The sequence below is a fragment of the Plectropomus leopardus genome, chromosome 5, assembly GCF_026936395.1.
Source record: "Plectropomus leopardus strain MGB_pleo_1.0 chromosome 5, ASM2693639v1, whole genome shotgun sequence".
Lineage (NCBI taxonomy): Eukaryota > Metazoa > Chordata > Actinopteri > Perciformes > Serranidae > Plectropomus > Plectropomus leopardus.
The window spans coordinates 38,244,001-38,271,500 of NC_142180.1; the positions used below are offsets into that span (position 1 = coordinate 38,244,001).

At 40.4% G+C, this 27,500-nt stretch overlaps 1 protein-coding gene across 6 annotated transcripts in view; it reads left to right on the forward strand.

The window, feature by feature from the left end:
* The window catches only part of patj (PATJ crumbs cell polarity complex component), a 123,084-nt gene that overhangs the window by 12,091 nt on the left and 83,493 nt on the right, over positions 1 to 27,500 (forward strand). For all 6 annotated transcript variants that reach the window (XM_088078163.1, XM_088078167.1, XM_088078168.1 and 3 more), the window contains exons 2-17: positions 286 to 345; positions 426 to 604; positions 4,116 to 4,328; positions 4,453 to 4,592; positions 5,532 to 5,727; positions 13,378 to 13,506; positions 16,096 to 16,332; positions 16,929 to 17,031; positions 18,051 to 18,139; positions 18,338 to 18,467; positions 20,632 to 20,757; positions 24,260 to 24,321; positions 24,505 to 24,561; positions 25,219 to 25,353; positions 26,464 to 26,676; positions 26,985 to 27,068. In XM_088078163.1, coding sequence (XP_087934289.1) covers positions 324 to 345; positions 426 to 604; positions 4,116 to 4,328; positions 4,453 to 4,592; positions 5,532 to 5,727; positions 13,378 to 13,506; positions 16,096 to 16,332; positions 16,929 to 17,031; positions 18,051 to 18,139; positions 18,338 to 18,467; positions 20,632 to 20,757; positions 24,260 to 24,321; positions 24,505 to 24,561; positions 25,219 to 25,353; positions 26,464 to 26,676; positions 26,985 to 27,068 — 2,115 coding nt within the window. In that variant the 5' untranslated portion in view covers positions 286 to 323. The remainder of the gene's footprint in view (positions 1 to 285; positions 346 to 425; positions 605 to 4,115; positions 4,329 to 4,452; positions 4,593 to 5,531; positions 5,728 to 13,377; positions 13,507 to 16,095; positions 16,333 to 16,928; positions 17,032 to 18,050; positions 18,140 to 18,337; positions 18,468 to 20,631; positions 20,758 to 24,259; positions 24,322 to 24,504; positions 24,562 to 25,218; positions 25,354 to 26,463; positions 26,677 to 26,984; positions 27,069 to 27,500) is intronic.

Below are 27,500 nucleotides of genomic sequence, written 5' to 3' on the forward strand. Positions count from 1 at the left end.
ATTTTATAATTAAAGTAAACTCCAAAAACATTCATTTGAATTTGCAATATTAATAATTTATATAATAAAAAAGAAACCGTACTGAGTGTCTGTGCAATATTGCCACACAAAAATATCACAATACTGCGCTGCATAAAGCATGTGCGGTCAGAGTTTTCTAAAAAATTTGGGAGCAGCTGTCAGACCGTAAGCAGCAGGAATCCAACAGGAGGGAGAAAAAACGAAAAAACGCTGAAAAACCTTTAAATCCCCAAAAAGCTGACTTTATGTTTTCTGTGTGTTCAGATTGATCCAGAAGGACAGACGGAGAGCGAGGGACGACGATGTTTGAAAATGTCCCCACAGGTAAATCTCGTCCCCCGGTTCTCAGGTTTGGTTTGCAGATGTCGTCTCCGTGTGTGAAAACGCGCCTCGTTTGTCCTCAGTGTCGTCAGCCGAGCGGCAGCAGGTACTGGGAGCTCTGGAGCGTCTGCAGGCCAAACTGGTGCAGCGGGAGGAGTGGACCCACAGCGAGACCATGGGGAACCTGAGGGACACCCTGCAGAGTCCGCTCTTCAGCCACATCCTGACCCTGCAGCACTCCATCAAACAGCTGCGAAACCAGGTGAGCGCCGGAAAAACATCTGGATCAGAACCGAACCGGCACGAGCTCACGAGACGCACAAATCAGACCAGCACAGCGGCAGGGAAGTTTGAATAAAAAAAAAAGAAAAATGACCTGAAAATCAGCAGAAAAAGATTAAAAATAAGAATAAAATTTAAAAAAAAAAAGCTTATGTACAAATGCGTGTACGTATTCATCAAACAGCTGCGAAACCAGCTGAGCGCCGGAAAAACATCTGGATCAGAACCGAACCGGCACGAGCTCACCGAGACGCACGTCTGCTCACAAATCATAAAGAGACCCAGAGGAGCTCGTTTTTCGTGGATCGAAATGTTAAAACGCTGAATCAGAATCGAAAAGCAGCTTCAACTTCAGTCGGTCAATCAAACTTTATTGATTATTGATATCAGCTTTCAGACAAATCAAATTCAGAGTGCGTTAAAGTAGCTGCGTCTCCATCACAGATTTGTGCAAAACTGAAGCAATTTTTTCAAAATTTTGATAAAATACAGTTGTGAGATGAGTTTCCAAACGATTGTAAGTAAAAATAAATCAGTTAATTATATAATAATAATAAATATTAAATATTGGATAATAATTTATACTAGATCAATAAAAACACAATAATAGTAACAGTAAAAAAAAAATAATAGTAACAACAATATTAAAAATAGACGATTAAAAAAATAAGATAAAAAATCTATTTATACGAAGTTTGCTTACATACTTTAGTACATGTGAACAAAAAATGAAATAAATACACTTTGTTGACTAAATAAAATAAAATATTGTCTGGAATATTTGGATTGAAATGGTGCTCCTGTTTATTTTGGTTTAATGGCGGTTGGCGTCCGTAAAGTGGCATTACGGCGCCGCAGTGTTTCACTCCGTATCAGCTATGAAAACGCTGCAGTTTGGACAAATCTGGCTTTTTTCCGAATCTCCTGAAACACCACCTCGTGTGAGCACAAGTTTCTGTTGAAATTGCCTAATTATCAGATACCAGATCCAGCTGGTATCTGATAATTTGGACCGATACCTGATCTTAATATCGGATCAGTGCGTCCCTGAAAATAATCATAATAATTAAAATAATGATAAAAAAAAGTGTGAAATAATCTCTAGTGATACTGTAACTAAAATAAAATGATTATTTAGTTCCTGATTCATAGCTGCAGCGGCGTGAAGTTTGGCAGCTCTGCAGACTGATGATGTGGAATGTGTAGCTCCGCCCCGCCGCCATCAGCCAATCAGCTGTCAGAGCGCCGCCGCCTCCCGCCCAGCGCGGTGACCTGTCAGCGGGGCTGAGCGGGGACATTGAATCCCCCTCTGCATCCCCATCTGTATTCAGCTCCAGCTGGGACCGACGCCGAGCCTTTACAATAAACAATCTGCGGGCCAAATTAAGATAATGGCAATAACCGACGCCGGGCTTCATATTCTAAGTGCTGCGAAGGTCAGAGCTGAGTCTATGAAAGCGTCGGGTGGGAGCCGCCGGAGGGTATATGAAGCGGGGAGTTCTCTCTCTTTCTTTATTTATTTTCCTCCCTCCCCCCCGGCGCTCTGCGGATCTATCAAGCTTTAATATCTAGTGTCTTGGTTTGAGTAACGGCCTTGTCGAGGCGGTATTGATGAAATGGCTCGGGATCCTGCTCCGTCAGCCCGGCCTAAATAAGCCGCAGACTGATAAGTTTCCACAATGTGAGTGTAAAGGTCATTAATACATTACCTGTTCAGAGAGAGCGCGCCTGCAGAGGAATCTATTGATTTTCTTTTTCTCCTCTCTCCTCCCCACTTACCCCCCGGCCTCGCCGCCTCGTTTTTTTTTGCTCTATGTCTTTCTCTTTTGTCGACAACGTCCTTGCATATAGAGCGTCCGTCTCTCCTTCTGTCCGTCTGTCTCTGTCCTCTCTCTGGTTAAAAACCTCCTTACAATCAAAACGTCATTCAAATCATGTAAATCTTTAATAATTGTTCCTTTTCTGTGTTTATTCTGTCTCTTCTGCATGAATGTTCATATTAATAATGATTTATTCTTATTTATTTATAGGGTGGAGGGAGGTGGTGTCATCTGCTAGTTTTGTTGATTTAAATTTAAAAGCAGAAGAAGAATCTGAAATCGCGCTCCGGAGTTACACTTTGGTCCTCAAAGTGCATTTACATTTACAATGAAAATATTTCTTTCTGTTGAAATTTAGATTTTTGAATTTAACAAACTCCAACACGAAAGCTTTGATTAACTGCCGTTAGAAAGTGTTTGATCAGAACTGAAACTTTCAACATAATAATGATAATAATAATAATAAACTTTGTTTATGTAGCACCTTTCATACAAGAAATGCAGCACATGCTTTTCAAAAACAGAAAATCACGGAAATACACGCAGCAAGTACTTAACATCAAGAGACATAAAGACATAATAAAACCTGCATGTAAAACCAAAATAAACTCTGAATCGAAAGCATGAAATGCATCTTCACATGGATAAAACCTGCCTGATAATAACATGCCTGATAATACTCGTGAAAAGTAAAATAAGAAGAAAAAATGCACAGATTCCATAACATAAGTTAATAATAAAACCCACTGACATTATCAATAAAAATCACACTGAAAACAGCGTAGAAATTTCCTAAAATTAAAGAAAACACAGCATTTTAAAGCGATGCAGTAATTGTGAAGCAGATTGCGATCATATACGGCAGCTTTTTTTATAAAGTAAAAAACGAATGAATGAAACGAGCTCCCTGACATTTAACTTTGCTCACACTCTTTCATTCATTCATTTTATCGGCGAGCATGAGAATAAAGATAATCAGCAAAATGCCGAATAACGCTGGCGTCCGCTGATAACGGCCACCGATCACTACCACCACACAAGTGAGCATCTACAGCTGCATCCAAATATCTGTATAAAATTCAGAAAACTTCAGAATCTCCATCAGTTATTTAAGAAAGTGAAATTTTAATATATTCTAGACTTGTTACAGAAACCAACATTTTCAAGCATTTTTCTATTTGAAGTTTAATAATGTGGCCTACAGCTAGAAAAATGAGAAAAATGTAAAAATAAATAAAATAAAAATAAATTTAACATTTCTGTGCTGTAAATCACTTTTTGAATGATTTTAGGAAATAATCTAATAAAACAAAAAAAAAAGATAATTCTTGAAATATTTTGATTTATGTGTGATGAATATACAATATATGAAAATTAAATTTTCAAAATTAAACTAAATTACAAAGAAAATTGAACTTTTTCATGATATTCTAATTTTTTAGATGCACCTGAAAACACAGTCAGATTGATAAGTTACAGAATTAAAATTTCCTCCTCTCTTCTCCTCTCCTGCTCCTCCTCTCTTCCTCTCCTCCTCCTCCTCTTCTCATCCTCCTCCTCCTCTCTTCCTCTCCTCCTCCTCCTCCTCCTCCTCCTCCTCCTCCTCTTCTCATCCTCCTCCTCCTCTCTTCCTCTCCTCCTCCTCCTCCTCCTCCTCCTCCTCCTCTGCAGCTGAGCAGTATGCCTCCTGATGCCTGCAGTGACTTCACTTTCTCCAGAAAGGGTCAGCTGATCATGAGTGCAGTTCATCCAGCCAGCAGCTCGGCCCCGCCCACCCTGTCCGCCTCCTCCTCCCTCCTGACCAATGGCTCATCTCTGCCCGTCCATCAGACTCCGCCCTCGTCTGACCTCCTCCTGCAGAAGTGGATCCTCGCCGCCGCCAAGGTGGGTGGAGCTTCACACACAGACATACCTGCACAGCATGCATATATAAGAAGACATTAAATCTGTGTGTGTGTGTGTGTGTGTGTGTGTGCGCGCGCGCACGTGTGTGTGCTTGTGCGTGCAGGGCCGTCACACGGAGCTGTGTCAGCTGACTCGGCCTCTGTCCGGAGGTCTGGGCTTCAGCGTGGTCGGGCTGAATCCAGCAGGAACCAGCAGTCAGGGCGTCTTCGTCAAACACATCCAGCCTGGAGGCATCGCACACAGGTTCACCTCTACAGCTTTAACTCACAAAGTTTCACCCAAAGAGGCTTTCAGGTGTTCGGCACAAATCTCCACAGATCTTTACGTCTCTGCAGATCCTTTAAAACGTCCAGGTTTTTGTTTCCTGTCTGCCAGGCAGCCGTCGTTGGCAACAGTCGAGGCCGGAGGCATTAGGGTTGTGCATCAGTCACGTTCTTGTGAACGCGATATCTTCAGAAATCCCAGAGGGAATTTCTTGAAATTTGGCACAAACGTCCACTTGGACTCAAAAAAAAACGATTGGATTTTTGTGGTCAAAGGTCAAAGGTGAAGGTCACTGTGACCTTGTCTTTTGCATACCTGTTAGCGCGACAACTCAGGAACACATTGATGAAATTTCTTTGAATTTGGCACAAACGTCTACATGGACACAAAAAATTAAAAATGACAATTTAGTGGTCATAGATCAAAGGTCAAGGTCACTGTGACCTCATGCCTCTGCAGTAGTGATAGCTTAGGCTGTGTGTGTGACGGGGACATGATGAGAGGACATGATGAGAGGACATGATGAGAGGACATGATGAGAAGACATGATGAGAGGACATGATGAGAGGACATGATGAGAGGACACGCAGCACGCGGGTTTTTTAAAACAATGTTATAACTGTTTTTGGTCAGTGTTAAGAGACTGTACGCACTGATTTAAAGTCTCGTGGAGAACCTCAATTGTCAAGACCCTTGAGGGTTTTTTGGGTTTCCCTTGCATGTCTCCTGTTGTAGAAATGAGCTGTGATTTTTAACATTTGCTAAATAAAAATGAAATCAAACAGCTGCAGAATAAAAACTGATTACTAAAGCTAACCAACCTGCTGAATATCAGTAAGAGATAAATATCAGCGATTTTGTTTGTCTGCATGACAATACTGAAGCGTCCCGACTGCTGTGTCTCTGCTGCTGCTGCAGGGACGGACGTCTCCAGGAGAGGGACCAGATCCTGGTGATTAACGGCTGTCCTCTGGAGCCGGGGATCAGCCAGCAGCAGGCCCTGACCCTCCTGCAGCAGCCCGGAGAGACCGTGGAGCTGGTGGTGGCCAGGGACCGCCCACTCAGCACATCATCATCGTCATCATCACAGCCCGTCGCCAACGCCTTCAGCACGGTAAGAAACGTCTCGCCGCCTGTGTCACCTGGACATAAACCAGCGTCCTCCACAAACAGCGTCCTGGTTATTCAGGACAGATTTCACTGGGTGATCTGGTGAACTGGTCTTTTTGCCAAAAATCACGAAAAACCTTTTATGTGTCTGTCAGTGAACTGATTAAACAAACAAGACGCAGCTTGTAATTTAGTGAGCTTTAGACGTGTCTGTGTTTTTAACCCTTCAGGGCCCGTTTTAATATAACACACACTCGTATCTTTGTGCACAAAATGCTCTTTTCAAAATCAAGCTTAAAAAGTATTAGACATTAATATGATTTTTTACTTACATTGAGTAACCACCATCAGTCTTAATCATAAATATCAAATATTCATTAATGTTTAGAGTTTTAACCCTTGAAATGCCAGGTTTTTGTCATGATGCCACTATGCCTTTAGATGAAAAACAACAGAAAAAGTGAATTATTAATCTATATCCTACATACCAAGTAGATTTTTTTTGATCATCACAGCCTGGGATATGTGAGCAAAAAACTGACTTCCCGCCTCAAAACATGTCTATATTTTTTATAATTACATATTTTAAAATATGTTACAGAATATTAAGCATTTTAAGCAGGTATTTTTTTTGTTTAGTTTAGATTTTTTTTTTGTAATTTTTTTTTTACTTTCTACAAATCTTTTTTGGTGCTAATTTCTGAGGTCATTTCTTCTCAAGGCATTTATTGCTTCCTTCCCATATAAGCCAGTTAACTTCAGAGGGTTAATTTTAAAAAAACTCTGAACTAAAATCTCCAAATCTGTTGGTAAAAGAAATAACTATTTTATTGTAGACTCAGTTAAAGGGAGAAACAGAAAGTGTGTTTTGTGATCTCACTCAGCTGTGCTTGCAGCAGATTCTTTAATCTGCAAGAAGAAAAGCTGCAGTATAACTCCAGATGGGAGCTGCACGTCTGACACTAAAGTTTTATTGTTGGTTGTTTGAGAGAAACCGGAGAAACACGCTGATATCAAGAAATGAAGTCCCTTCCAAATATTAAGCATCCATTTTAGGGTAAAATAAAATCAATATTAAGAATTTGATGCAGAAAGTTAAAGTGTCGGAGATAGTAAACTCCCTGCTGTACAATTAAAATGAGCATTTTGGGGTTTCTTCGTGCGTGTTGAGCTGTAAAACTGTGTGTCAGCCTTTCTCAGTTTGGAACAAAACGTGGAGGAACTTAAATTTGTTCATTGTCGAAGTTTTATCACTCAGTAAGAAATTATTTTTTAAAGTCTGATCCTAAACCAGCAGAGCTGAAATCAGCTTTATGACGTGCACGCACACACGCACACACACACACACACAGACACACACAGACACACACAGACACACACAGACACACACAGACATCACCCAGCCGCTTGGCTGTCACTCAAAACAAGCATCGCAGTGCGAGCGTCAATCATAGGCGGAGGTCACTTTGAGGCCGCGGCTCTGTATCAGAGTGAGACCTCCTGCTTTATGAGGAGCTGCGAGTCTGCTGACATTGACTCGGATGATTTTTATGACCTTTTTAAAGCCTATAGGAAATCAAGTTAGTGCTCCACTTGCAGCATCGCGCCTGACAATATGTATTTAAGTCTGTGAGGAGGCGCGATCAATGAATGTCGACATGACGGGAGAGTCAAAGAAAACAGGCCGCCAGGCGGGAGAGAGGGAGCGCAGAGGAGGTGCAGGGCCGGAGATAAAAACCAGGAAGTGACGTCAATATTAAACTAATAATAATAATAACAATTTTTTTTTGTATAGCACCTTTCATACAAGAAATGCAGCCCAACGTGCATGACAAGAAAGAAATTAAATGTTCCAAGTGCTTCACATCAAAACATGTAAAAGACAAAAAGACACAATGAAAACTGCATGGAAAAATAAAATCCAATCAGAAGAGAATACACAGAATGCATCTTCAGATGGATAAAATCCACATGATAATACACGTAAAACTAAGATAAAAATTTAGTGCACAGAATGCATAACATGAAATGGAAAATAAAATAAATAAAATATTACCCTCTGACATTATTAATAAAATGAGCTTAAAAATAGAGTATATAAAATGCATAAAATAAAGGAAATTACAACATCTTAAAGATGTGCAGCAGTGCACAAGTGTGAAGGGTCAAAGGTCAAATTAGAGGTGAAGATGAGGGACGATAAGCGATTTTATCACAGACTGAGATTTAAAGAAAACAAAAAAACATTCACAGTTATTGATCATTGAGTGAATTTTCATTATTGCGATAATCGTGAATATCGTGTCCTGCAGCACTCTTATGTTGCCTGTAAATCATCCTAACAGAGCGGTGAGGCACGACGAATTTTTGTAGGCCAAACAGGAAGTTAGCACCGCACTGGTTCCCTCGTCAAAACGTCTGACGTCCCAAAAACCACCGTTTAGCCTCTGGTCAGCAGCCGCCTTTTTTAAAGACGCCTAAAACCATAAAAGTTCCTGTGTAAACCACACACCTTATTTAACCCTTTAAACCCTGGACCAACATCTGTTTTCTTGTGCTTCTTTCAGACGCCTTTCATAAGTATTTAAATCTTTAAAATGTAATTTGGTTAGATTTCTTTCGGAAACTGAAAAAAAAGGCTATCAGCAACTTGGCATGAAATGTCCTGCAGATTGCAAATATATATAAATATATGCAAAATATATTTATATAATACTCAGAACATTTATATTTTATTATAATTATATATTATAGCACCTTTTTCAGGTAATTTCCCTTTTTAAAAAATATTTATTTCAGGTAATTTTCTTGTGACTTTTTATTGATTTCTTGCTGTTTTTTTGCAATAATTTCTTCTGAAGTTGCTCATTGTCTTTTTTCCATGTTTTTGAAAGAAATAAAGCTAAGTTGCTTAGATTTCAAAGGGTTAAGGCATTTTACCGAAAACCCATTAAAAAAAAACATAAAGACTTTGAGCCAAAGAAATGGACTTCTGCGTTTTAGGACTCTTTACTTCACCGCTTTATTACTTTTAATGAATAAAAGATGTAGAACTGTTGTATAAAAGCAGTATGACACATGAGGTCATGATGTTGCTGAGATTTTCCTCGACGGCCGAATCACAGCCACGATGATATTCAGTCCAACATCACGGCCTCACGTGTGATATCGCATCATCGCTCGCCACTTTCATTAAACTTGTAGTGCGGACTCTGCCATCCACTTGAGTTGGAACGACGTTTAAAATGAACTTTTTATCTTTCTCAATGTGGACGGCCTTTAACCCTTTGAAATCCGAGCAAATTGGCTTGATTTCTTTTAAAAACACAAGAAAATTACCTGAAATTTAAGGACAAAAAAAAAGAAAATGTAAAAAACTGAAACAACGTAAAAATAAATAAACATATATATATATATATATATATATATATATATATATATATATATATATATCGTATATGTAGATAAAAAATATAGATAAAATAGTTAATAACTATAAATGCAGTTTGGGATTTTTTATAATAATTAACCTCTAATAGTTTCTTATTGCCTTTTCAGCTACGTTTTCAAAATAAATCAAATCGACTCGCTCATGTTTTACGGTTTAAACGCTTGTGAAAGGCCTCTGAATGAAACACAAAAAAACTGATGCTGTTCCAGGTTTCAAAGGGTTAACCGTACGTGCGCCTGAAATATTGGGCCGACGGCACTCGAGGACATGAAAATGTTGCAGAACTTTGACATTAAAATAAGCAAAAGAAAAAAGACGTGAGGAAGACAAACGAGGCGGCGACAGAGCGGAGCAGGTCCGGACTGTTAATGTGAGCCGAGGATCACAGGTCGGACGCCGCCGTAATGATTCTGCCCGCTCTGCTGTCGGGTCATTATCACACAGAATTACACTGCCCCTCTTGTTTGTTACCCTCCTCCTCCTGCTCCTCCTGCTCCTCCTCCTCCTCCTCCACCCCCTCCCCCTCCTCCTCCTCCCCCCCGCTCGTTGGATCCGGGCCACGTCCTGCATACCTCCGATCCTCCTGCTTTTGTTTTATTCATGTCCCGTTTCTATCGAGGTCACGTTTAATGGAGCCACGGGCATAAAAAACACAGCTCTGGCTGGGATTTTATTGCCGTTCTCCTGGCCTGGCTAACTATCCGTCTCCCGGAGCCGGGACTCCTCCGCCGGGCACATCCAGGCGGCTCTGACCCGCCGTCACAGCTGACGCGTCGGTCCTGACGGCTCCGCTCTCCGGCGCTGACAGGAAACCGCTCGCCGTGCAGCCGCTCATAAAACGGGCATAAATCAGCCGGTCGGATGTGATTTTACAGCTTTTGTCTATTTAGTGAACATTTTCCCACCATCGATTAGGACGGCGTGTCAGCGGATGCACTTTTTATTTTTATTTATGGCTGTCCTAAAAATGATTAAAAAAAGCAGGAAGAGCGGAGATAAAAGCTAACAGATTGTGTGATTAAAGAAACCTGAGGGGCCTTTAAAAGTGCCTCCGCTCACAGGAAATGAGCTCAACAACAACTGCAGGAAGTTTATAAACTTTACTGACAACTGCGCCGTCACATGGCCCGCCTCCTGACAGTCAGAGGTTGTCAGTCATTTAAAAACAAACAAAAAAACCCTCTGACTCTCCCAGCATGAAGGTGAGTAGCAGTTTATTTTGCCTGCGCGCCGGAAACATCATTATGTGTTTTTTTGGGATGTGCGTCCGTCCCTTTATCATAAACACGATATGTCAAGAGTGCAGCGAGGGAATTTCTTTGAATTTGGCACAAACGTCCTCTAGGATTTAAGGATGAAGTTATTAGATTTTGGTGGTCAAAGGTCAAGGTCGCTGTGACCTCGTCTGTTTTTCTCATGAACACAGTATCTCAAAAAACACTCTGAGGGAATTTATTCACATTTTTTGCACAAACGTCCACATGGACTGAAAAAGTGTGACCTCAAACATCTAAATCTTTCTTTCTTTGTAATTCCACTTTTATCGCTAAGAGGCCAAACAGCCAGACACAAGCAACTGTACAAAAACTTTAAGTTGTGTAGTTTAAGTGTACAAATGAGATGTTTTTAAAATCAAAAACAAAAAGTTGAAAACATTATAAATCTGTCAACTTTCAGTACTTTTGACAGTTCTTCATCAGCTGTTTTGGAGGGGTTGCACGGCTCGGTTTGGCACGGCTCGGCACGGCTTGGTAGCGGGATGTGGTACATGCTGCACGTTTTGATGAAATGATGATAATAATAATAGGAAAGATAAATTGGTTAAATGCTTCTCGTGTTCTCCAGAATACGCCTGCAACTATGGTGATTTTATTGTCAATTATTTAATGATTATTTTTTTAGATTATTCAGTTCGTTGTTTGGTCTATAAAGTGTCGAAAAAAATGAGAAAACTGTCAATCTGTCATCCCAAAGCGCAAGATGCCGTCCTCAAATGTTTTGTCCAAAACCCAAATATACTCTGTTTATTACTTTGACCCATTAATCAGTTATCAAATTCAGTGGAGATTAATGTGATTTGATGAATTGTTGCACCCTCATTCTGACACTTTTTGCATCGGCTGGCAGGTTGAATTTAAATGTTTTCTGCAACTTTTCACGCTACAAAGAGAAGAATGTGCCATAAAACAACTCGGGGAGATGTTAAAAACAGTCTAGGAGACACAAATGTGGCTTCCTCTTGTGTAGTCTGTGCAGAACCTGAGAAATCCAACCCCTTTTACCTGAAAAAACCCAGAAAAGTCCCTGCAGTAACGGATCCCCTCCTGTGAAAAGAGTGAACTTCTGCTGGAGAGAAAAGCATCCAGCTCGTTCAGCGCGATCCGACTTTATCAGGCAAACAGCCTCCTCCAGCGTCCGGGGATCAGCTGAGGAGGAGTGTTGTTTCATTAGACAGAGGGAGACCTCCTGTATCAGATCACAGCTGTAATAAAACACTCTGTGTGTGTGTGTGTGTGTGTGTGTGTGTGTGTGTGTGTGTGTGTGTGTGTGTGTGTGGGAGTGTGTGTGTGTGTGTGTGTGTGTGTGTGTGTGTGTGTGTGTGTGTGAGAGAGAGAGAGAGAGCAGGTATCTGCTGCCGCCTCTCATTGATCAGCAGCTGGTATCAGAGAGGAGGAAATGCTCTTGGCTGGTAATTACCTGCTGAGGTTCGGTTTAACGACCTCTCACCTCGGGACAGATAGTCGGCCGGAAGCTCTGTGAGCCGGCTGCTGAGCCGTCAGGACCAAACACATAAAACACATGAAAGGAGTCGCTGTTAAATGGTCCGGGTTTGATCCGCTAAAAGAAATAATAATTGGATCAAATTGTTTTGCCTTCAGCTGTCTCTGGAATAAAACGCTTTGAATCGAATTCATTTTGATTCCTGAAATGCAGCTTGTTAACTTTGATGGCGCTGATTTTTGAGTTTTTCGATTTGAATGTTAAACAGATTGACTCATTAAAAATGTTCACCAACAGCTGCAATTTACCAAACAAGACAGAAAAATAGAGAGAAACAGAGATTTGAATTCCTGTCTGATGCTGAGCTCAAATGTTCGGCCTCATGTTGAGTTCTTTAAAGAGCTAAATGAAAACAAACAAACAAACAAACAAAAAACAAGGCAGGGCGGCTTTATTTGAATAGCATATTTCATACAACAAGGCAACTCAAAGTGCTTTACAGAGCAATGAAATACAAATAAAAGATACAGATTTACAATAAAAGACAAAAGAGACAATAAATACAAGATAAAATCAATTACTAAATGATTTTTAAAAATAAATAAATACATAAATCACTGTTAAAAATGACAAAAGTGCAGACAAGAGGTGCAAAGATAAAAAGATCATTTAAAATCAAGTTCAAAAAGAAGTTTGAAGTAGAGCTGGGTGATATGGAATAAAGTCTTATCACGATGTTTTTTTCATATATGTCGATATCGATATATATCACGATATACATCAAATTAGTATTTCTGTCGAGCTTAAAGGTTCCTTTGAAGATGTCATAATGTTAATTTTGGTTTAAATATTTATTTTCTGTCAGACATCGAACATGACAAATATACTGTAGAACAGCATCACCAGCTGGAGGACCTATTCTACTAAAACTCACAGAGGTCCAGGCACTAAAATGTCCTCCCAGCAAAGGTCCGAGCCTCATACCTCAAATCAATATCACCATTAACTGAACATTTTACTTGATTACGATTAAAGAACAATTATTTTGAATTTTTTTTAGAATTTTTAAATAACTGAAATACCCAACATGGGCAAGATTATGTCGGTTAAGAGGTTCTGAATGTGGGTTTCGATTATTTTTCGATTAACTGCCCAGTACTACTCCTAAAAAGATATTGTTCTCATTCTTACATTTATTACAACGTGGTTAACTCGGGGAGGCTGTTTGTATCGGCCTCCAGCTTCTTGACCTCTTGACACATTCTTTTATTTTTAAAATTCATCTGCATTTTATGCAGTTTTTAATTGTATGCGAATAAACTAAAGTAACTATGACGTTTGTTTTGGGGAATCTGGGAAAATAAAGACGAACTTCTTCTTGGTTTAAAATGTCGTTGAGGTCTTTAAGAGTTCCCTGCCTCAGTGTAAGACACATCACTGTCATTGTCTCACGTTGTCTCTGTCCTCCGTCTTTATTTTAAGGATCAGTGGGGTCACGTGGAGGAGATCGAGCTGGTGAACGATGGGTCTGGTTTGGGCTTTGGCATCGTGGGCGGAAGGACGACCGGCGTGGTGGTCAGGACGCTCCTCCCAAACAGCGTGGCTGACAGGGTGAGTCCAGCTGATGCGAAAACATCAGAATATTACTGAAAAAAACATCCAAACCTCGGCGTCGGCGGGAATGAAGCTGCGTTCATGTGATGTCGGAAGGTCGGAGTTTCCGAGCTGGGAAGTCCGACTTCATCGTGTTTGTGAGCTTTGAGGTCGTGGTTTCATTTTAAACAAGAGGATAGATAGATATTCATGTTGACCATTTAAAACAACAGAAAAAGAAAAAAATTAAACAAAATGGCAAAAACAAAAATGGACGCTCACCTATACTCGATGAACAGATTCAAATAAACAAGAAACTAAATCGAGCATGTTCGAAAAAGAGTATTAGGAAGTTTAAATATTCATGAAATCAAACATTTCTAAGTTTCTTACCATTGACTAAACATTCACTTTTGCCCGCCATGTTTTTACAGGTGTGTCTCAAAAAATCTGAATATTGTGAAAAGTTCAGTTTTTTAAGAAAGTGAAATGTTAAACGAAAACACATAAACGAAAATGTTCAAGTGTTTTTCTAATAATTAATTTTAATAATGTGGCCTATAGCTAGAAAAATGTAAAAAATAAAATAAAAATAATATATTTCCAAATTTTAGAAACACCCGACCCAAAAACACGGAGGAGCTGAGGGCCGAATGTTAATAACATAACAAACATAAATGAACAGACTTTTCACTGTTGGACGTTGAATGATTTTAGGAAATATTCTAATAATCTGAGATTCTGGATTTCTGATTCTCATGAGCTATAAGACGTAATCATCAAAACTAAAACAAAAAAAGGCTTAAAATATTTTGATTTATGTGTGATGATTAAACAAGATATGAAAGTTTACCTTTTTAAATTCAATTATGAAGAAAATTGAACTTTTTCACAATATTCAAATTTTTTGAGATGCACCGGTACATTTATGATGTCAAGTGGTTTTATGAAATAAGATGATGCTTTATTTAGTTTTTATTTACTCAAGCTGTCAACAATCAGCTGAAATGCGTAAATATAATAATAAAAACGTCGGTAAGGTCGCCCTCCAGCAGTCGTCTACAGTGTGCGACCGAATGTCCCAACGACAAACTCTGCTGCATGAGAAACACATTTTAGACATTAAACGTCCAGGGAAACCCTGTCCAGTCTCAATATACACGTGGGATATAATAACAATATTGATAATGTTGTCAGTGTTAGTTTTCTGGCTGCTGCAGAGTTCACAGTTTGCTGCAGCTAACAGACGCACAAACTCAAATGTGACTTTACAAAAAGTCACTGAGAGCTACGAGGAACAAAATAACCAGATATATAATTTTTTACCGTCAGTTGTTGATGCTGTTAACATGATTTCTGACATTTCTGCTGAAACGTCACGCAAACGTCACAACTCTGCAATTACCACTTTGGAGGGCCGTTCATGTGCGTAAATACAGTAAATTGGATATTTCCGAAGAGCACGTGAAGGCAGCATCATTAAACCACAGCAGGTAATTTCTGACTGACTCCGGCTGATTGTCGACTGTGAGTATTAAACCTCCAGCTGCTTCAGGATCAGCAGAAATTAGAGCTCAGCGGACGTTTTCTGCATAAATAACAGTTAAAAGACAAACAGAGCATCAGAGCCGGCAGCAGCAGCAGGACTCGAGGAGGAATTATCGCCCTGTAAGTGGATTAATTAGATTAATTAGATTAATTGGACAAGATTAATTTCTCTGCAAGGAAACGGAAAGAGCTCAGACACCAGGACGCGTGTAACCGCCCGGCTCCTCCACACACTTCCTGTCAGTCTGTTCAAATACAGGCGGAGTCGCTCTTTCTTCTCTTATCTTCATCCCCCCGTCGTCCTCATTTTCTGTCTCTTCTACTTGATATCCGTTTGACGTTTTGCTTCCTGTCCTCCTCATTGGTCAGTTTGTAGCTGACGTCACAGTTTAGTTGGTGTGAAAATGACGATTTTAAAACGCTATAAATTCAAATGCAGATATTTAACCCTTGTGCGCTGTCACAGTCAGTGTTGCTGCTAACCGTTGAGATATCCCAAACTGTCAGCAGCAAAAATAAGCTACTAATAATTCATTTTTGTTTGTTTTTTTCACCTAAAAACATAGTGGCATGATGACGAAAATCTGATATTTAATGGGTTAAAATTCTCAAAATTAAGAATATTTGATATTTATGATTAGGACTAATGCTGGTTATCATTTTGATTCTTTTCACCATTTCTGAGGTGTTTTCAAAATGCTGTAGCTGTTAATATTTAAAATAAATCTGAGGAAATAATGTGAGTTGGTAGATGTTTATATTTAGAAGGTCGATTTAGTCATTATTTTTATTTTATTGTATTTTATTTTTTGATATTTATAATTAGGACTGCTGCGGGTTAAAAAAATAAACTCAGTAAAAGTAGAAAATCATATTAATGTATAATATTTTTAAAGCTTGCTTTTGAAAAACTCATTTAGTGTGCAGTGTTGTGAGTGTGTGTGATATTAAAGCGGGCCCTAAGGGGTTAAATGATGGCGATGAAGAGCAGCGCTGCACGTGCAGCTCAAATAAACAAATATTGGACAAAATCATGTCTGATTCCTCTCCTCCAATCAGGACGGGCGTCTCCGCACAGGTGACCACATCCTTCGCATTGGGGTGACGCCCACCAGCGGCCTCACCAGCGACCAGGTCGTCAAGGTGCTGCAGGGATGTGGGAGTCACGTGACGCTGCTGATCGCCAGAGATCCCCGGGGTCAGAGGTCACAGGCGCCGCCTCCCCCGCCACCTCCTGACTCGGCTCCCGTCTCCTCCTTACCGCCCCGCCCCCCCCAACGCCGAGTCAGCAAGACGGTGAGCGGTCAGAAAAAACGCCACATCGTGGTCTTTTTAAGACCAAACGTGTCTCTAGGATTTTAGGACGTTTTTAAAATTGTAGGACATCTGTAGAGTTGTAAAAAGTTTGTAGGATTTTTGGATGTTTATCAGATGTGAGGACGTTTTTAGGTTTTTAAACATTTCGTATATTTAAGGACATTTCTTGGATTTTAGGACATTTCTAGGATTTTGGGATGTCTTTAAGATGTTTCTAAGATTTTAGGACATTTGTAGTATTTTAGGACATCAGTGTCTCAGCTGTGTCCTCTGTCGGGGGTGTGGGGGATCCTCCTCTGGCTCTTTTTGATCAACAAGCTCTATTTTGATGCTGTTTTATGTCTCTGACACCTTGTGGAGACTAAAAGGACAGAAATTATTCACAGAGTCAATCACTTTATTTTTATTAGGAGTTAGGAGATGGTTGGGGGGCCACACGGCACCTTATAGGGGCCAGATTTGGACCACGAGCTGCAAGTTGGGCATCCCTGCTTTCAGAGAAAAGCTTTTTTTCTGGGCAAACACACAAAGGATGAAAGAGTTAACCGAACATTTGGACTGCGTTTGTGTTTCAGCCGAACCTCGAAGGATACGAGATCCACGAGGTTTCTCTGACCAAGAAGGACGGCCAGAGCCTCGGCATCTCCATCATAGGCTACAACCCCCTGACCAGCCAAGGTAGGACAGGAAGGACCTGCAGAGACACACCAGAGACACACCAGAGACACAGAGAAAATCCCACAGCCTCTCACTGTATAAACTTCATCAACACGCATTAAAACAAAGTTATCACTGATAAACATTTAAATCCAAATCTGTCTCTGTTTACGGTCGACCTGTTACTTCACAATAAAAGACTCAAACTGCCTCCAGTTAAGAGAAACTTCACCTTAAAACTCACTTTACATCTGCCGGGCTTTTATTGTGAAGCAGCTGTGGAGTTTTTATTATTAAGCAGCTTCAGTTTAAAATAATTAGTTTAATTAAAAATAATCTGTTGATTCTCACTGAAATCTTAACTTCAGCACTTAAAACCAAACCAACCAGCAGGAGTCAAATCTTTCATCTCAGCAGGCAGATTAACACTAAATGTCCTCCTCAACTCTGTTTTTGTGATGTCCAACACACCCTCGTCTTTGTATCCCTGCGTCTCTGTGTCCCTGCGTCTCTGTGTCCCTGCGTCTCTGTGTGTCTCTGTATGTCTCTGTATGTCTCTGTATGTCTCTGTATGTCTCTGTATGTCACGGTGTCCCTGTGTCCCTGTGTCCCTGTGTCTCTGTGTCCCTGTGTCTCTCTCTGTGTCCCCGTGTCTCTGATTGTCTCTGTTTGTCACTGTGTCTCTGTGTCCATGTGTCTCTGTGCTTCTGTCTCTCTTGTGTCTCTGTCTGTGCCTCTGTCTCTCTTGTGTCTCTGTCTGTGCCTCTGTCTCTCTTGTGTCTCTGTCTGTGCCTCTGTCTCTCTTGTGTCTCTGTCTGTGCCTCTGTCTCTCTTGTGCCTCTGTCTCTCTCTCTGTGTCTCTTGGTGTATCTCTGTCTCTGTCTCTTTCTCTGTCTCTCTCTGTGTCTCTGTGTCTTGTTATCTCTCTCTCTGTCTGTCTCTCTCTGTCCCCCTCTCTCTCTGTCTGTCGCTGTGTCTCTGTGTCTTGTTGTCTCTGTCTGTCTGTCTCCCTGTGTCCCTGTGTGTGTCTCCTGGTTCAGATGCAGTGGGTGTGTTTGTGAAACACGTGGTCCCAGGCAGCGCTGCAGATCACAGCGGAAACATCCGAATCCACGACCGTCTGATCGCTGTGAGAATCCGAATCTTTAATATTCTCGTCTTTGTGTCTTTGACTGTCAGAAAAATAAAGTGCCGCCTTTTTAATCTGCATTTCATTAAACATGAAGGAATGAAAATCCAGAGAAATTACAGCCCGACCTGACCCATGTCCCTCACGCCTCTCTGTCTCTACCTGTCTCTGTCTCTGTCCTTCTGTCTGTCTCAACAGTTGGACGGCGTCAGTCTCCACGGTCTGACCAATCAGGAGGTCCTGGAGGTGATGAAGCACACGGGTCAGACTGTCGTCCTCACTGTGGTCAGGAAGAAACCCCGAGTCCTGGAGAGGTCGCTGGATAAAGGTACACAGACAGACAGACAGGCGGACACTTACAGAGAGACACAGACAGCTTTAACCCTTCAGAGACCGTTTGTTTCATCCTTCATGTTGTGATAGCAGAAAAACAGGACTTGTATTATTTCTGGGTGTCATTCTGGGCTTTTGACTCTGAATTTGTCATTTTGACTATTTTCCACCTGATGAGGTCATTTTGACCATATTTGGCATATGGAGGAAATACATGCTATTTCCACTAGGTGACCTGTCACAGTCAATGTAGCTGCTGATCACTGACATATCCCAGACTGTCAGCAGCTACAGTAATAAATAAATTAATTAAAATAAATTAAGGAATGAATGAATAAACAAATGAAAAAATAAAATAAATCTGCTTAGCATTATTGAAGAAAATTCAGTTTTTGTGTTTTTTTCGTCTAAAAACAAAGCAGCATCATGACAAAAACCTGGCATTTAAAGGGTAAAAAGTCTACAAATGAATAAATATTTGATATTTATGATTAGGACTGATGCTGGTTTAAAAACCTAACTCAATCAAAGTAGAAAATCATATTAGGCTATAATATTTTTTATAGCCTGATTTTGAACAGCGCATTTTGTGTGCAGAGTGGCAGTGTGAGTGTTTGACACTGCACAAAAAAAAGTTTAAAAATCAGTGTTGCTGCTTATTGCAGTCTGTCTTCAGACCTGATTCAGGTCCGGGATGTGATGAGAAATTACAGCTCGGCGGGACTTAAACCCATCAGATGGTATCGGGTTTGGTTGGGTTCAGGCAGACTCAGAGCTCTAAACACAAAGCTATAATTTCACAAAGTTATCTTAGTTTCTTTTGTTGGCATTTTAAACTGACATTTTCAGTTTTGCGCTCTACAGATGACTCCTGCACAGATACATGTCGACATAGCTCTGGCAAAAATAAAGCGACTTTATGCTCCATTAAGTTCATGATTACAGCGTATTAAAACTGTAATCTTCTCCTGTTAGAGAAAGTTAACTCTCCATGTTCAACTTATCTGCGCTTTTCTTCCTATTTCCTGTCTGAAACCTCTCTGCCGCCGTCCTCTCACCCAGATTAAGATGACAAATTTGTTTACAACTCGGTGTAATTTTCCCAAACTCCCTGCAGAGAGCCTGCGATTCCTCCTCCTCCTCTTCCTCCCCCCTCCTCCTTCAGCGTCCACTGAGATTAATTCACCCAGTTCAGGGTCATTTTTTTGTCTTGCGATCGGCCGGCGGCCTGCACCGGTCAGCCTCCAGGCCGGAGAGGAACAAGTGATTTTTTAAAAACAGAAGAGGAGCGCTGGCTCTTATCTCCTCCAGACGTCTTTTTATTTCATTACTGAGGAAACTCAGAGAACTGGGAACCAGCTGAGCTCTCAGCTTCTTATATTCTGCTCATTTCTGCAGCTCTCTTATCTGCAGAGAGTTATGATGATGAGTCTGACAGGAAAATAAACTCCAGTTTTATTTATCACCAACAGTTATGATGAGTCAGGAGGTCAAAGGTCAGAGCACTCAGTGCATTTACATGCACTGAAATGGGCCACAGCCCAGATTTGAGATAAGATAAGATGGAGCTTTATTTATCCTGAGGGGAAGTGATGTCCTGCAGCTGCAAAACAAAGCAGGACAGACTTATGATATTAAAGCAAAAACAATAAAGATTATCAACAAGGTGCAAAAAAACCAAACACACAACGGGCCCATGAGTCTGACAAATGCAGAAGACGGAGAAAACTTTCTCTCCTGAAGATATTCATGTCATTAACCCTTTGAAACCTAAAGCAAGTAAGCTTGATTTCTTTCAAAAAGATCGGAAGGTGGTGAGCAAAAAATTAGCAAGAAATTAATAAGACGAGACATGAAATTTACTGTAAATTGAAATAAGTTATTTCTATAACATAATTTTAAATATATAATTAAGAAAATTGTAAATATGCTTTTGTGTGCAGGATATTTCTTGCTCATTATGTTTTTCCAGTCTTTTGAAAGAAATCAAATCAAATTCTCTCAAGTTTCAGAAATTAATATATATTAACAAAGAAAAATATATATTAGAGAAATATATTCTAATGTCTCCTCTGTGTGTGTGTGCGTGTGTGTGTGCGCGCGCGCGTGGGTGCGTACGTGCGTGTGCGCGCGTGCGTGCGTGCGTATGTGTTTGTTAGTCGAGAGGGAGCCGTCTCGCGTGTCACTGAGGAGGTCATCGGAGGTCAAAGCTCGCTCGTCTGGGTTTGGTGTCACAGCACCAAAGCTTGAATCCTCATACTCGAACACAGCACAGACAACAAGAGGTGAGCTGAAACACGCACGCACGCACGCACGCACGCACGCACTAGGCGGGTTTCTATTAACCCTCAAACTGCACAAATTTAAACTTTGGGATATAAAATATGCCTAATGAAAACGTGTCAATTTTGATTAAAAAAAACTCCCAATTATCGTAGAATAAATTGACGCTCGCATGTGGTGGTATTTCAGGCGATCTGAAAGGGCCGTTTTTGGCAAAACTGCAGTCATTATACCATTGAGCTCCAAGAGAGAAACCAGAGACGCTTCACACTGTGACTGACCAGCAGGGGGCAGGATATCAGCTGTCTGTGCATGGAAAGGCAGATCAATGTCCTGCCAAAAATTCACCCATCAAAACTCTGACAGCACAGAGATGTTGATCATTTGTTTTTACAAAGATTGATTTGCTCTTAAAGTTAAAAAAACTGATGTTTAAAGATGCCATTTTCCAACAGACTGCAATAAGTTTACATGAATTCAAAATGCTGCCAAAAATTCAGTTTTTTAATTTAAAATTCTGAAACGTTACACACTTAACCTACCATGAAAGCTACATTTTGTCATTTTTTTCATGAGCCTTGAAGATTTATTTAGCAAAAATTTGACTGTAAACGCTGCTGTAAACATATACTTGCAAATGTTTTGATGCACTGCAGGCTCCAATTTTGATGAATCAAAAATCTGTGTGGACGACTTGTGTTGGACAGTCTGAAGACGCCCTGCAGCAGCAAATTTGGCAAATACTGAGCAAAAAATGTGGGAGGTTTAATTAGTTTGATGGTTTTTGATAAAAATAGAGTGATGGACTTCATCATTTGTACCACAGTGAAGTGGGCAAAAGTTTCTTCACAGTTGGACCTACATTTTGGTGTAAGCTGCAAAGCTGCAGCATGTTTAAATGATTTGATAGGAATTTTCAAACTTTTGAAATGTAGACGGCCGCTGTGGCGCCACCATCAGGACTGTTGGCTTGTGTTTGCAGCTGAGGAAGTTTTGCATGAGACTGGACTGATGTGCAAAGTTTGGTTTATTTTTATGCATGGGATGTTGGATTTCCTCTGAATAATTATAATAACACTTATAACAACAACAGCAAAAATAATAATAAAATGAAAATTAATGAAAATAATAACAACAATAACAATAATAACAGGGTAATAACAATGTCATCATGACATCATGCATATCGTGAAAGACAATCAGCGATGATTGTTCGTGAACCAGCGTTTAGTCGGTTATTTCTGTCAGCAAAGTCACGGCAACATTTTATGACTCCAGCAGTGATATCCGCGGTGGGGGATTTCCCGCCAAAACACCCATCCGACCAGTTGCGAGCAGCTTCATTGAGGCGGAGAATCCCCTTTTTGTAGAATTTAATAACTCATCAAAACCGAATTTATCATAAAAACAAACAGGTGAACAAACATCAGGGTGATGAGAACAACCGACAGAAACCGTCTTTAGGAAACATTTATTTGTCGTGTACTTGGAGTTTTTAGTTTTATGTCCCATTCACTAACATAGAGGAGCGGGCTTTATGACCTGTACCGCAGTCAGACACCAGTGCTACACCTCAAACTGCTGCTGTTTAAACATGTTAATTATTTACTCAGAAAACTGAAAAAATCTGAAATATTTCCTAAAAAGACTGAACCTTGAAGTGCGTCTCCAGTCTTTGTGAACCAGGATGTGGATTCATGAACTCGGATCAGTATCCGTGTTTGAAAAGCCTCTTAAGTGTAACGGCGTGCACACATGTCAGCGCCGGCCTCTAACAGCACTCCTCTCTGAATTATTTCCTCTCTTTTTATTCCTCATTAGCTTTGCTAAGTGGCCAAAACGCCACGCTAACACTTAGCACGCCGCCGGCCTGCTCCCGGGCCAACAGATGTAAAGTGTCCGAGCCGTCTGACAGCCCGGCGCGATGTATCACCCTGTTTATTCAGCCAAACGCTGCAGATTAATTGCTCCGTGAAGGCCGGGGTTAGCAATGCTAATTTAATCAGAGACGGTTGTTGTAACACTGCCAGACCTGCTGCAAAAATACCTCCAACATGTGAGGAGATTTGTGAGAGCACGGAGGTGTTTTTCTTGAGTCCGGCAGAGGTTTCCTCGCCGAAAAGGGTCAAAGATCTGAAGCGCTTCTCCTCAAAGAGCCGCTCTGTAATCTGCTCCGACGTCCACTGTTTCATGTTCAAACTGCCGCTCTGGAAAACACGTTCGCTCTTTAGGAAAGTGTTGTTGCTCAGACATCTGTGTGTGTGTGTGAGTGTGTGTAAGAGTGCACTAAACACACACACACGCAGTCTCCACAGCTGAAGTTGCTTACTTTACAGTTTGCATTTGAGTCATTTAGGTTTTTGCTTCTAAGCGGTGAATTCCAATGAGGCGACGGTCCGCCTGCAGCACTGAGCGTTTGTGCTGCTGCAGAACACTTCAGGTGTTCTTCTGGCTCTGCTGCACAAACACCAGCTGTACAGGTGCGTCTCAAAACATTCAGGATTTTGGGAAAAATAATTTCCATTAGTTATTTAACAAAGTAAAATTTAGATCACATGCTAGACTCATTGCATTTTTCTGTTTTAATTTTAACAGTATGGCCTGTAACACCCACAAATGTAATAAACCTCAAACGAAATACAAATCTGCAGCTTTTAATGTGAAAATCCCACAAACATAATACATTTCCCAAAAACATAATATGAAATTTCCGCAAACGTTCAGAAAAGACATCTATAATTTGTCCAGAAAAGACATCTATATTACGTACGTCATATAGATGTCTTTTCTAAACGTTTACAGGAAATTTCGAATTACGTTTGAAGGAAATTTATTAGGTTTGTGGGATTAATACCTTAAAAGCTTCAGATCTGTAATATGTTTGTGGTTAATAATGTTTGCTGGTGTCTGCCTACAGATATTTTGTGATCCCATGAGGGAAGGACCAGACTGGTACGACACAGTCCTGTGTGTTGTGCATATTGTGCACATGAAAACTGCTTTTCTGGGCTCTGGGAAAATTATAAAAATTTAAAACAGTCATGGATTTAAAAACTCTTTTGTCAAAAGTTTAAAGATGTCTCTTTTACGACAGTGTTTCTATGAAGAAGATGATTTTTGGCCTGTGAAAACACTGCAGAGCCTCCTGGTGCATTTAACTCTAAATTTAAGTTACAAATAAATCATCATCTGATGATGCAGTAATGTATCTTGTTTTTTGCTCAAAGTACGTGTACGTGTGCCACTACTCTTACAGCAGTAGTTTTGCTGCAGTACTGCTTTCAGTACGCGTTGTGTTACAGTACCTGAGGATGCTGCTGATGAGCTGCAGGACGCTGCTGTGTTTTTAATGGCTGAACTGTAATTTTACATCTGTTCCACTGCTTACACAGGCTGTTCTCTATCTGTGTGTGTGTGTGTGTGTGTGTGTGTGTGCGTGTGTGTGTGCGTGTGTGTGTGCGTGTGTGTGTGCGCGTGTGCGTGTGCGTGTGCGTGTGCGTGCAGCTACAGATGCAGAACTGTGGGCTAAATGGGAGCAGGCTCTGGGACCAAAGTACCAAGTTCTGGTGAGACCACAAAAATTTTACACATTTTCGCTGATACTCTCCATCTTTAATGTTAAGTGCAGATTATTTTAATTTCACCCACACTTTTCTTGTGTGTGTGTGTGTGTGTGTGTGTGTGTGTGTGTGTGTGTGTGTGTGTGTGTGTGTGTGTGTGTGTGTGTGTGTGTGTGTGTGTGTTGTCAGGTGGTAAAGTTAGATCCCGTCATTGAAGACGACGCAGAGCTGCAAAAATCCTCTAAGGTAAGACACAGAAATCTGAACTGAAGGTTTGTTTCCCTGAACTGCTGTTTCCACAGAAAACAAAGTCTAATTCAATTCAGCTTTATTTATGAAGAGCCTTTCATGCAAAATTGCAATGCGAGATGCTTGACAATAGAAAGAGAAATATAATTAAACACGGTACAAATACAATATAATAACAATACATCAAATAAAAACACAGTAAAACATGTAAACCTAAAACCTAAAAAGGTATATCTTAAATATTATTATAATATAAAATAAATCTTATTAGTCCCACAACAGGGAAATTAGCATTATTACAGCAGCAAATTGATATCAAAGCAGGTATGTACAAGATAAAGAAAGCAAAAAGAAATAATTTAAATAAGACACATAATATGGCTGCAGTTTGTGTTGCTGTTGATGCATCGTACTGAGAAATATCTCTTTTTTCCTTCAGCTCTTTTATGTCATTTGTTTTTATAATTGAGGGCAATAGTATTACATGTCGTTATGTTATATGTCTTATTTTACCTGGTATTTTTTTTCTAGTGTTGGCAGTTTACGTAGAAACTTGAGTAAAAAGCCGAGGCCCAGTGTGGCGCTCTCATTGGACGCCGGGTCTTGTTGCTGTTGACGTCCTTTCTTCTCGATGTTTTGTATCGTTTGGTGCAGCTGCTGCCCGTCCACACGCTGCGTCTCGGTGTGGAGCTGGACTCGTTCGATGGTCACCACTACATCTCCTCTGTGGTCCCTGGAGGCCCTGTGGACAAACATGGAGTCCTGAGACCAGAGGATGAGCTCCTGGAGGTGAAAACATGGATTTTACAAACACTCAATGACATAAAATGAAGCTCAGACTGGAAGTGACATGACAGGTTCATCTCAAAAAACAAGAATATTGTAAAAGGAAAATTCAAAAATTTCCATCAGTTATTTAAGAAGGTGAAATTTTAATATATTCTAGACTCATTACGTAAACCAAAATGTTCCAGCATCTTTTTTTATTATTTCAATTTTAATAATATGGCTAGAAAAATGTAAAAAATCTAAATAAAATAAAATAAAGTAATTCAAAATTTTAGAAACACACGACCGAGAAATACAGAGGAGCTGAGGGTGGCTGTCAAAGCAACCCGAGGACATAATGAAGAGACTTTTCACTGTTGGGCATTTCTGTGCTGTAAATCACTTTTTGGATGATCTTAGAAATATTCTAATAATCTGAGATTCTGGATTTATGATTCTCATGAGCTATAAGACATAATCATCAAAATTAAAACAAAAAATAAGGCTTGAAATTTTTTGATTTACTTGTAATGAATATACAATATATGAAAGTTTACCTTTTTGAATAAAATTACACAGAAAATTGAACTTTTTCTCGATATTCAGATTTTTTGAGATGCACCTGTAGTTTTTGGGGATGTTTCTCACAAATTTTGGAAGTGTTTAGGCCATGGGAATTTAATCAGGGAAGCCAGGTTTGATTAATTTTGTTATTACTATAATTACTATTTTTATTATTATAATTATTATAAGGAACTCAGACTTCTCATGCAGAAAATAAACCAAACTTTGCACATCGCTCCAGTCTCATGCCAAACTTCCTCAGCTGCAAACACAAGCCAACAGTCCTGATGGTGGCGCTACAGCGACCAGCTTAATTTCAAAAGTTTGAAAATTCTCAACAAATCATTTGAACGCGCTGCAGCTTTGCAGCTTTCCCCAAAATGAATCATGGAGATGATAATAAGTTTCAGTTTTTTCAGCACAACGCTGCATGAAACTGATCACAGTTTGCATTAAAACAGTGAATCATTAGGGAATAAAGCGTCGTATTTATGAATACATAAAGTGAGTTAAATTTACTTTTGTGTGTGTGTGTGTGTGCGTGTGTGTGTGTGTGTGTGTGTGTAGGTGAATGATGTTCAGCTGTACGGTAAGTCTCGTCGGGAGGTTGTGTCCTTCCTCAAAGAGGTTCCTCCTCCGTTCACTCTGGTCTGCTGCCGACACCCGACCTCTGAGCTGGACCAAGAATCTGAATGTGAATCTGAACCTGCACCTGAACCGGTACTACGACCCGGACCTGGACCCGGACCAGTGAGACAGTCACAACCCAGTGTGGAGGAGGTGAGAGCAAAGTATTATTGAGAATATTTATCACAAATCATGTACAAAATCACATTCATACTGTGAAACGTCATCCAAACTTTATGAAATGATCTTAAAGCATTTTTAAAATGTTCCTCAAATATAAAACTTATTTTTCTTTGAGTTTGACAACAATTTGTGGATTTACTTGTGAAAACAAGATGTTTTCCTCTTATCTCGTTGTTTCAATGACTCGTAAAATTTTCTCAGACCTGTCTGCCAGCTGTCTCAGTTTAGTGTAAAATATGTGCGAACTCGACGTTTGAGCGAAGTTTGTGTTTGTTCAGATGGAGCTGAAGCTGTCGTCGATGCTCTGCAGTCAGACAGAGCTGAGAGGGAGCGTCACTGAGCAGCAACAGCCGGTCAGACAGGTAACCCTCTCAAAGCCACGCCGCCTGTGTGTGAAGTCACTGTGCATCGGGAAACCTGCTGCAGTATTTTTTGGCACTGTGTTACTTACAGTTTAGAACAGTAACACTGCCGGCGTGAGCAGTGCTGCTCGGCTGCGGCTCGGCTGCGGCTCGGCTGCTGCTCGGCTGCTGCTCGGCGGCGGCTCGACTGTCCGTATGAACGCCGCACATGTACAAGCCGCAGCAGTTGGACGAGGTCACCGTCACGTGGTGTTCGCACGGGTAGTCTGGGGCATTTTTTTCCACTGTTTTTCTGCACACGCATGATGTCATGTACACAAACGGGACATTCGACTGTCAAGAAAGTGAAAAAACTTTGGTGAAAGTAGTTAATAAGCAAAATAAGTTATCAATATATACAAACAACATCTGTGAATATTTAGAGTTTTTAGT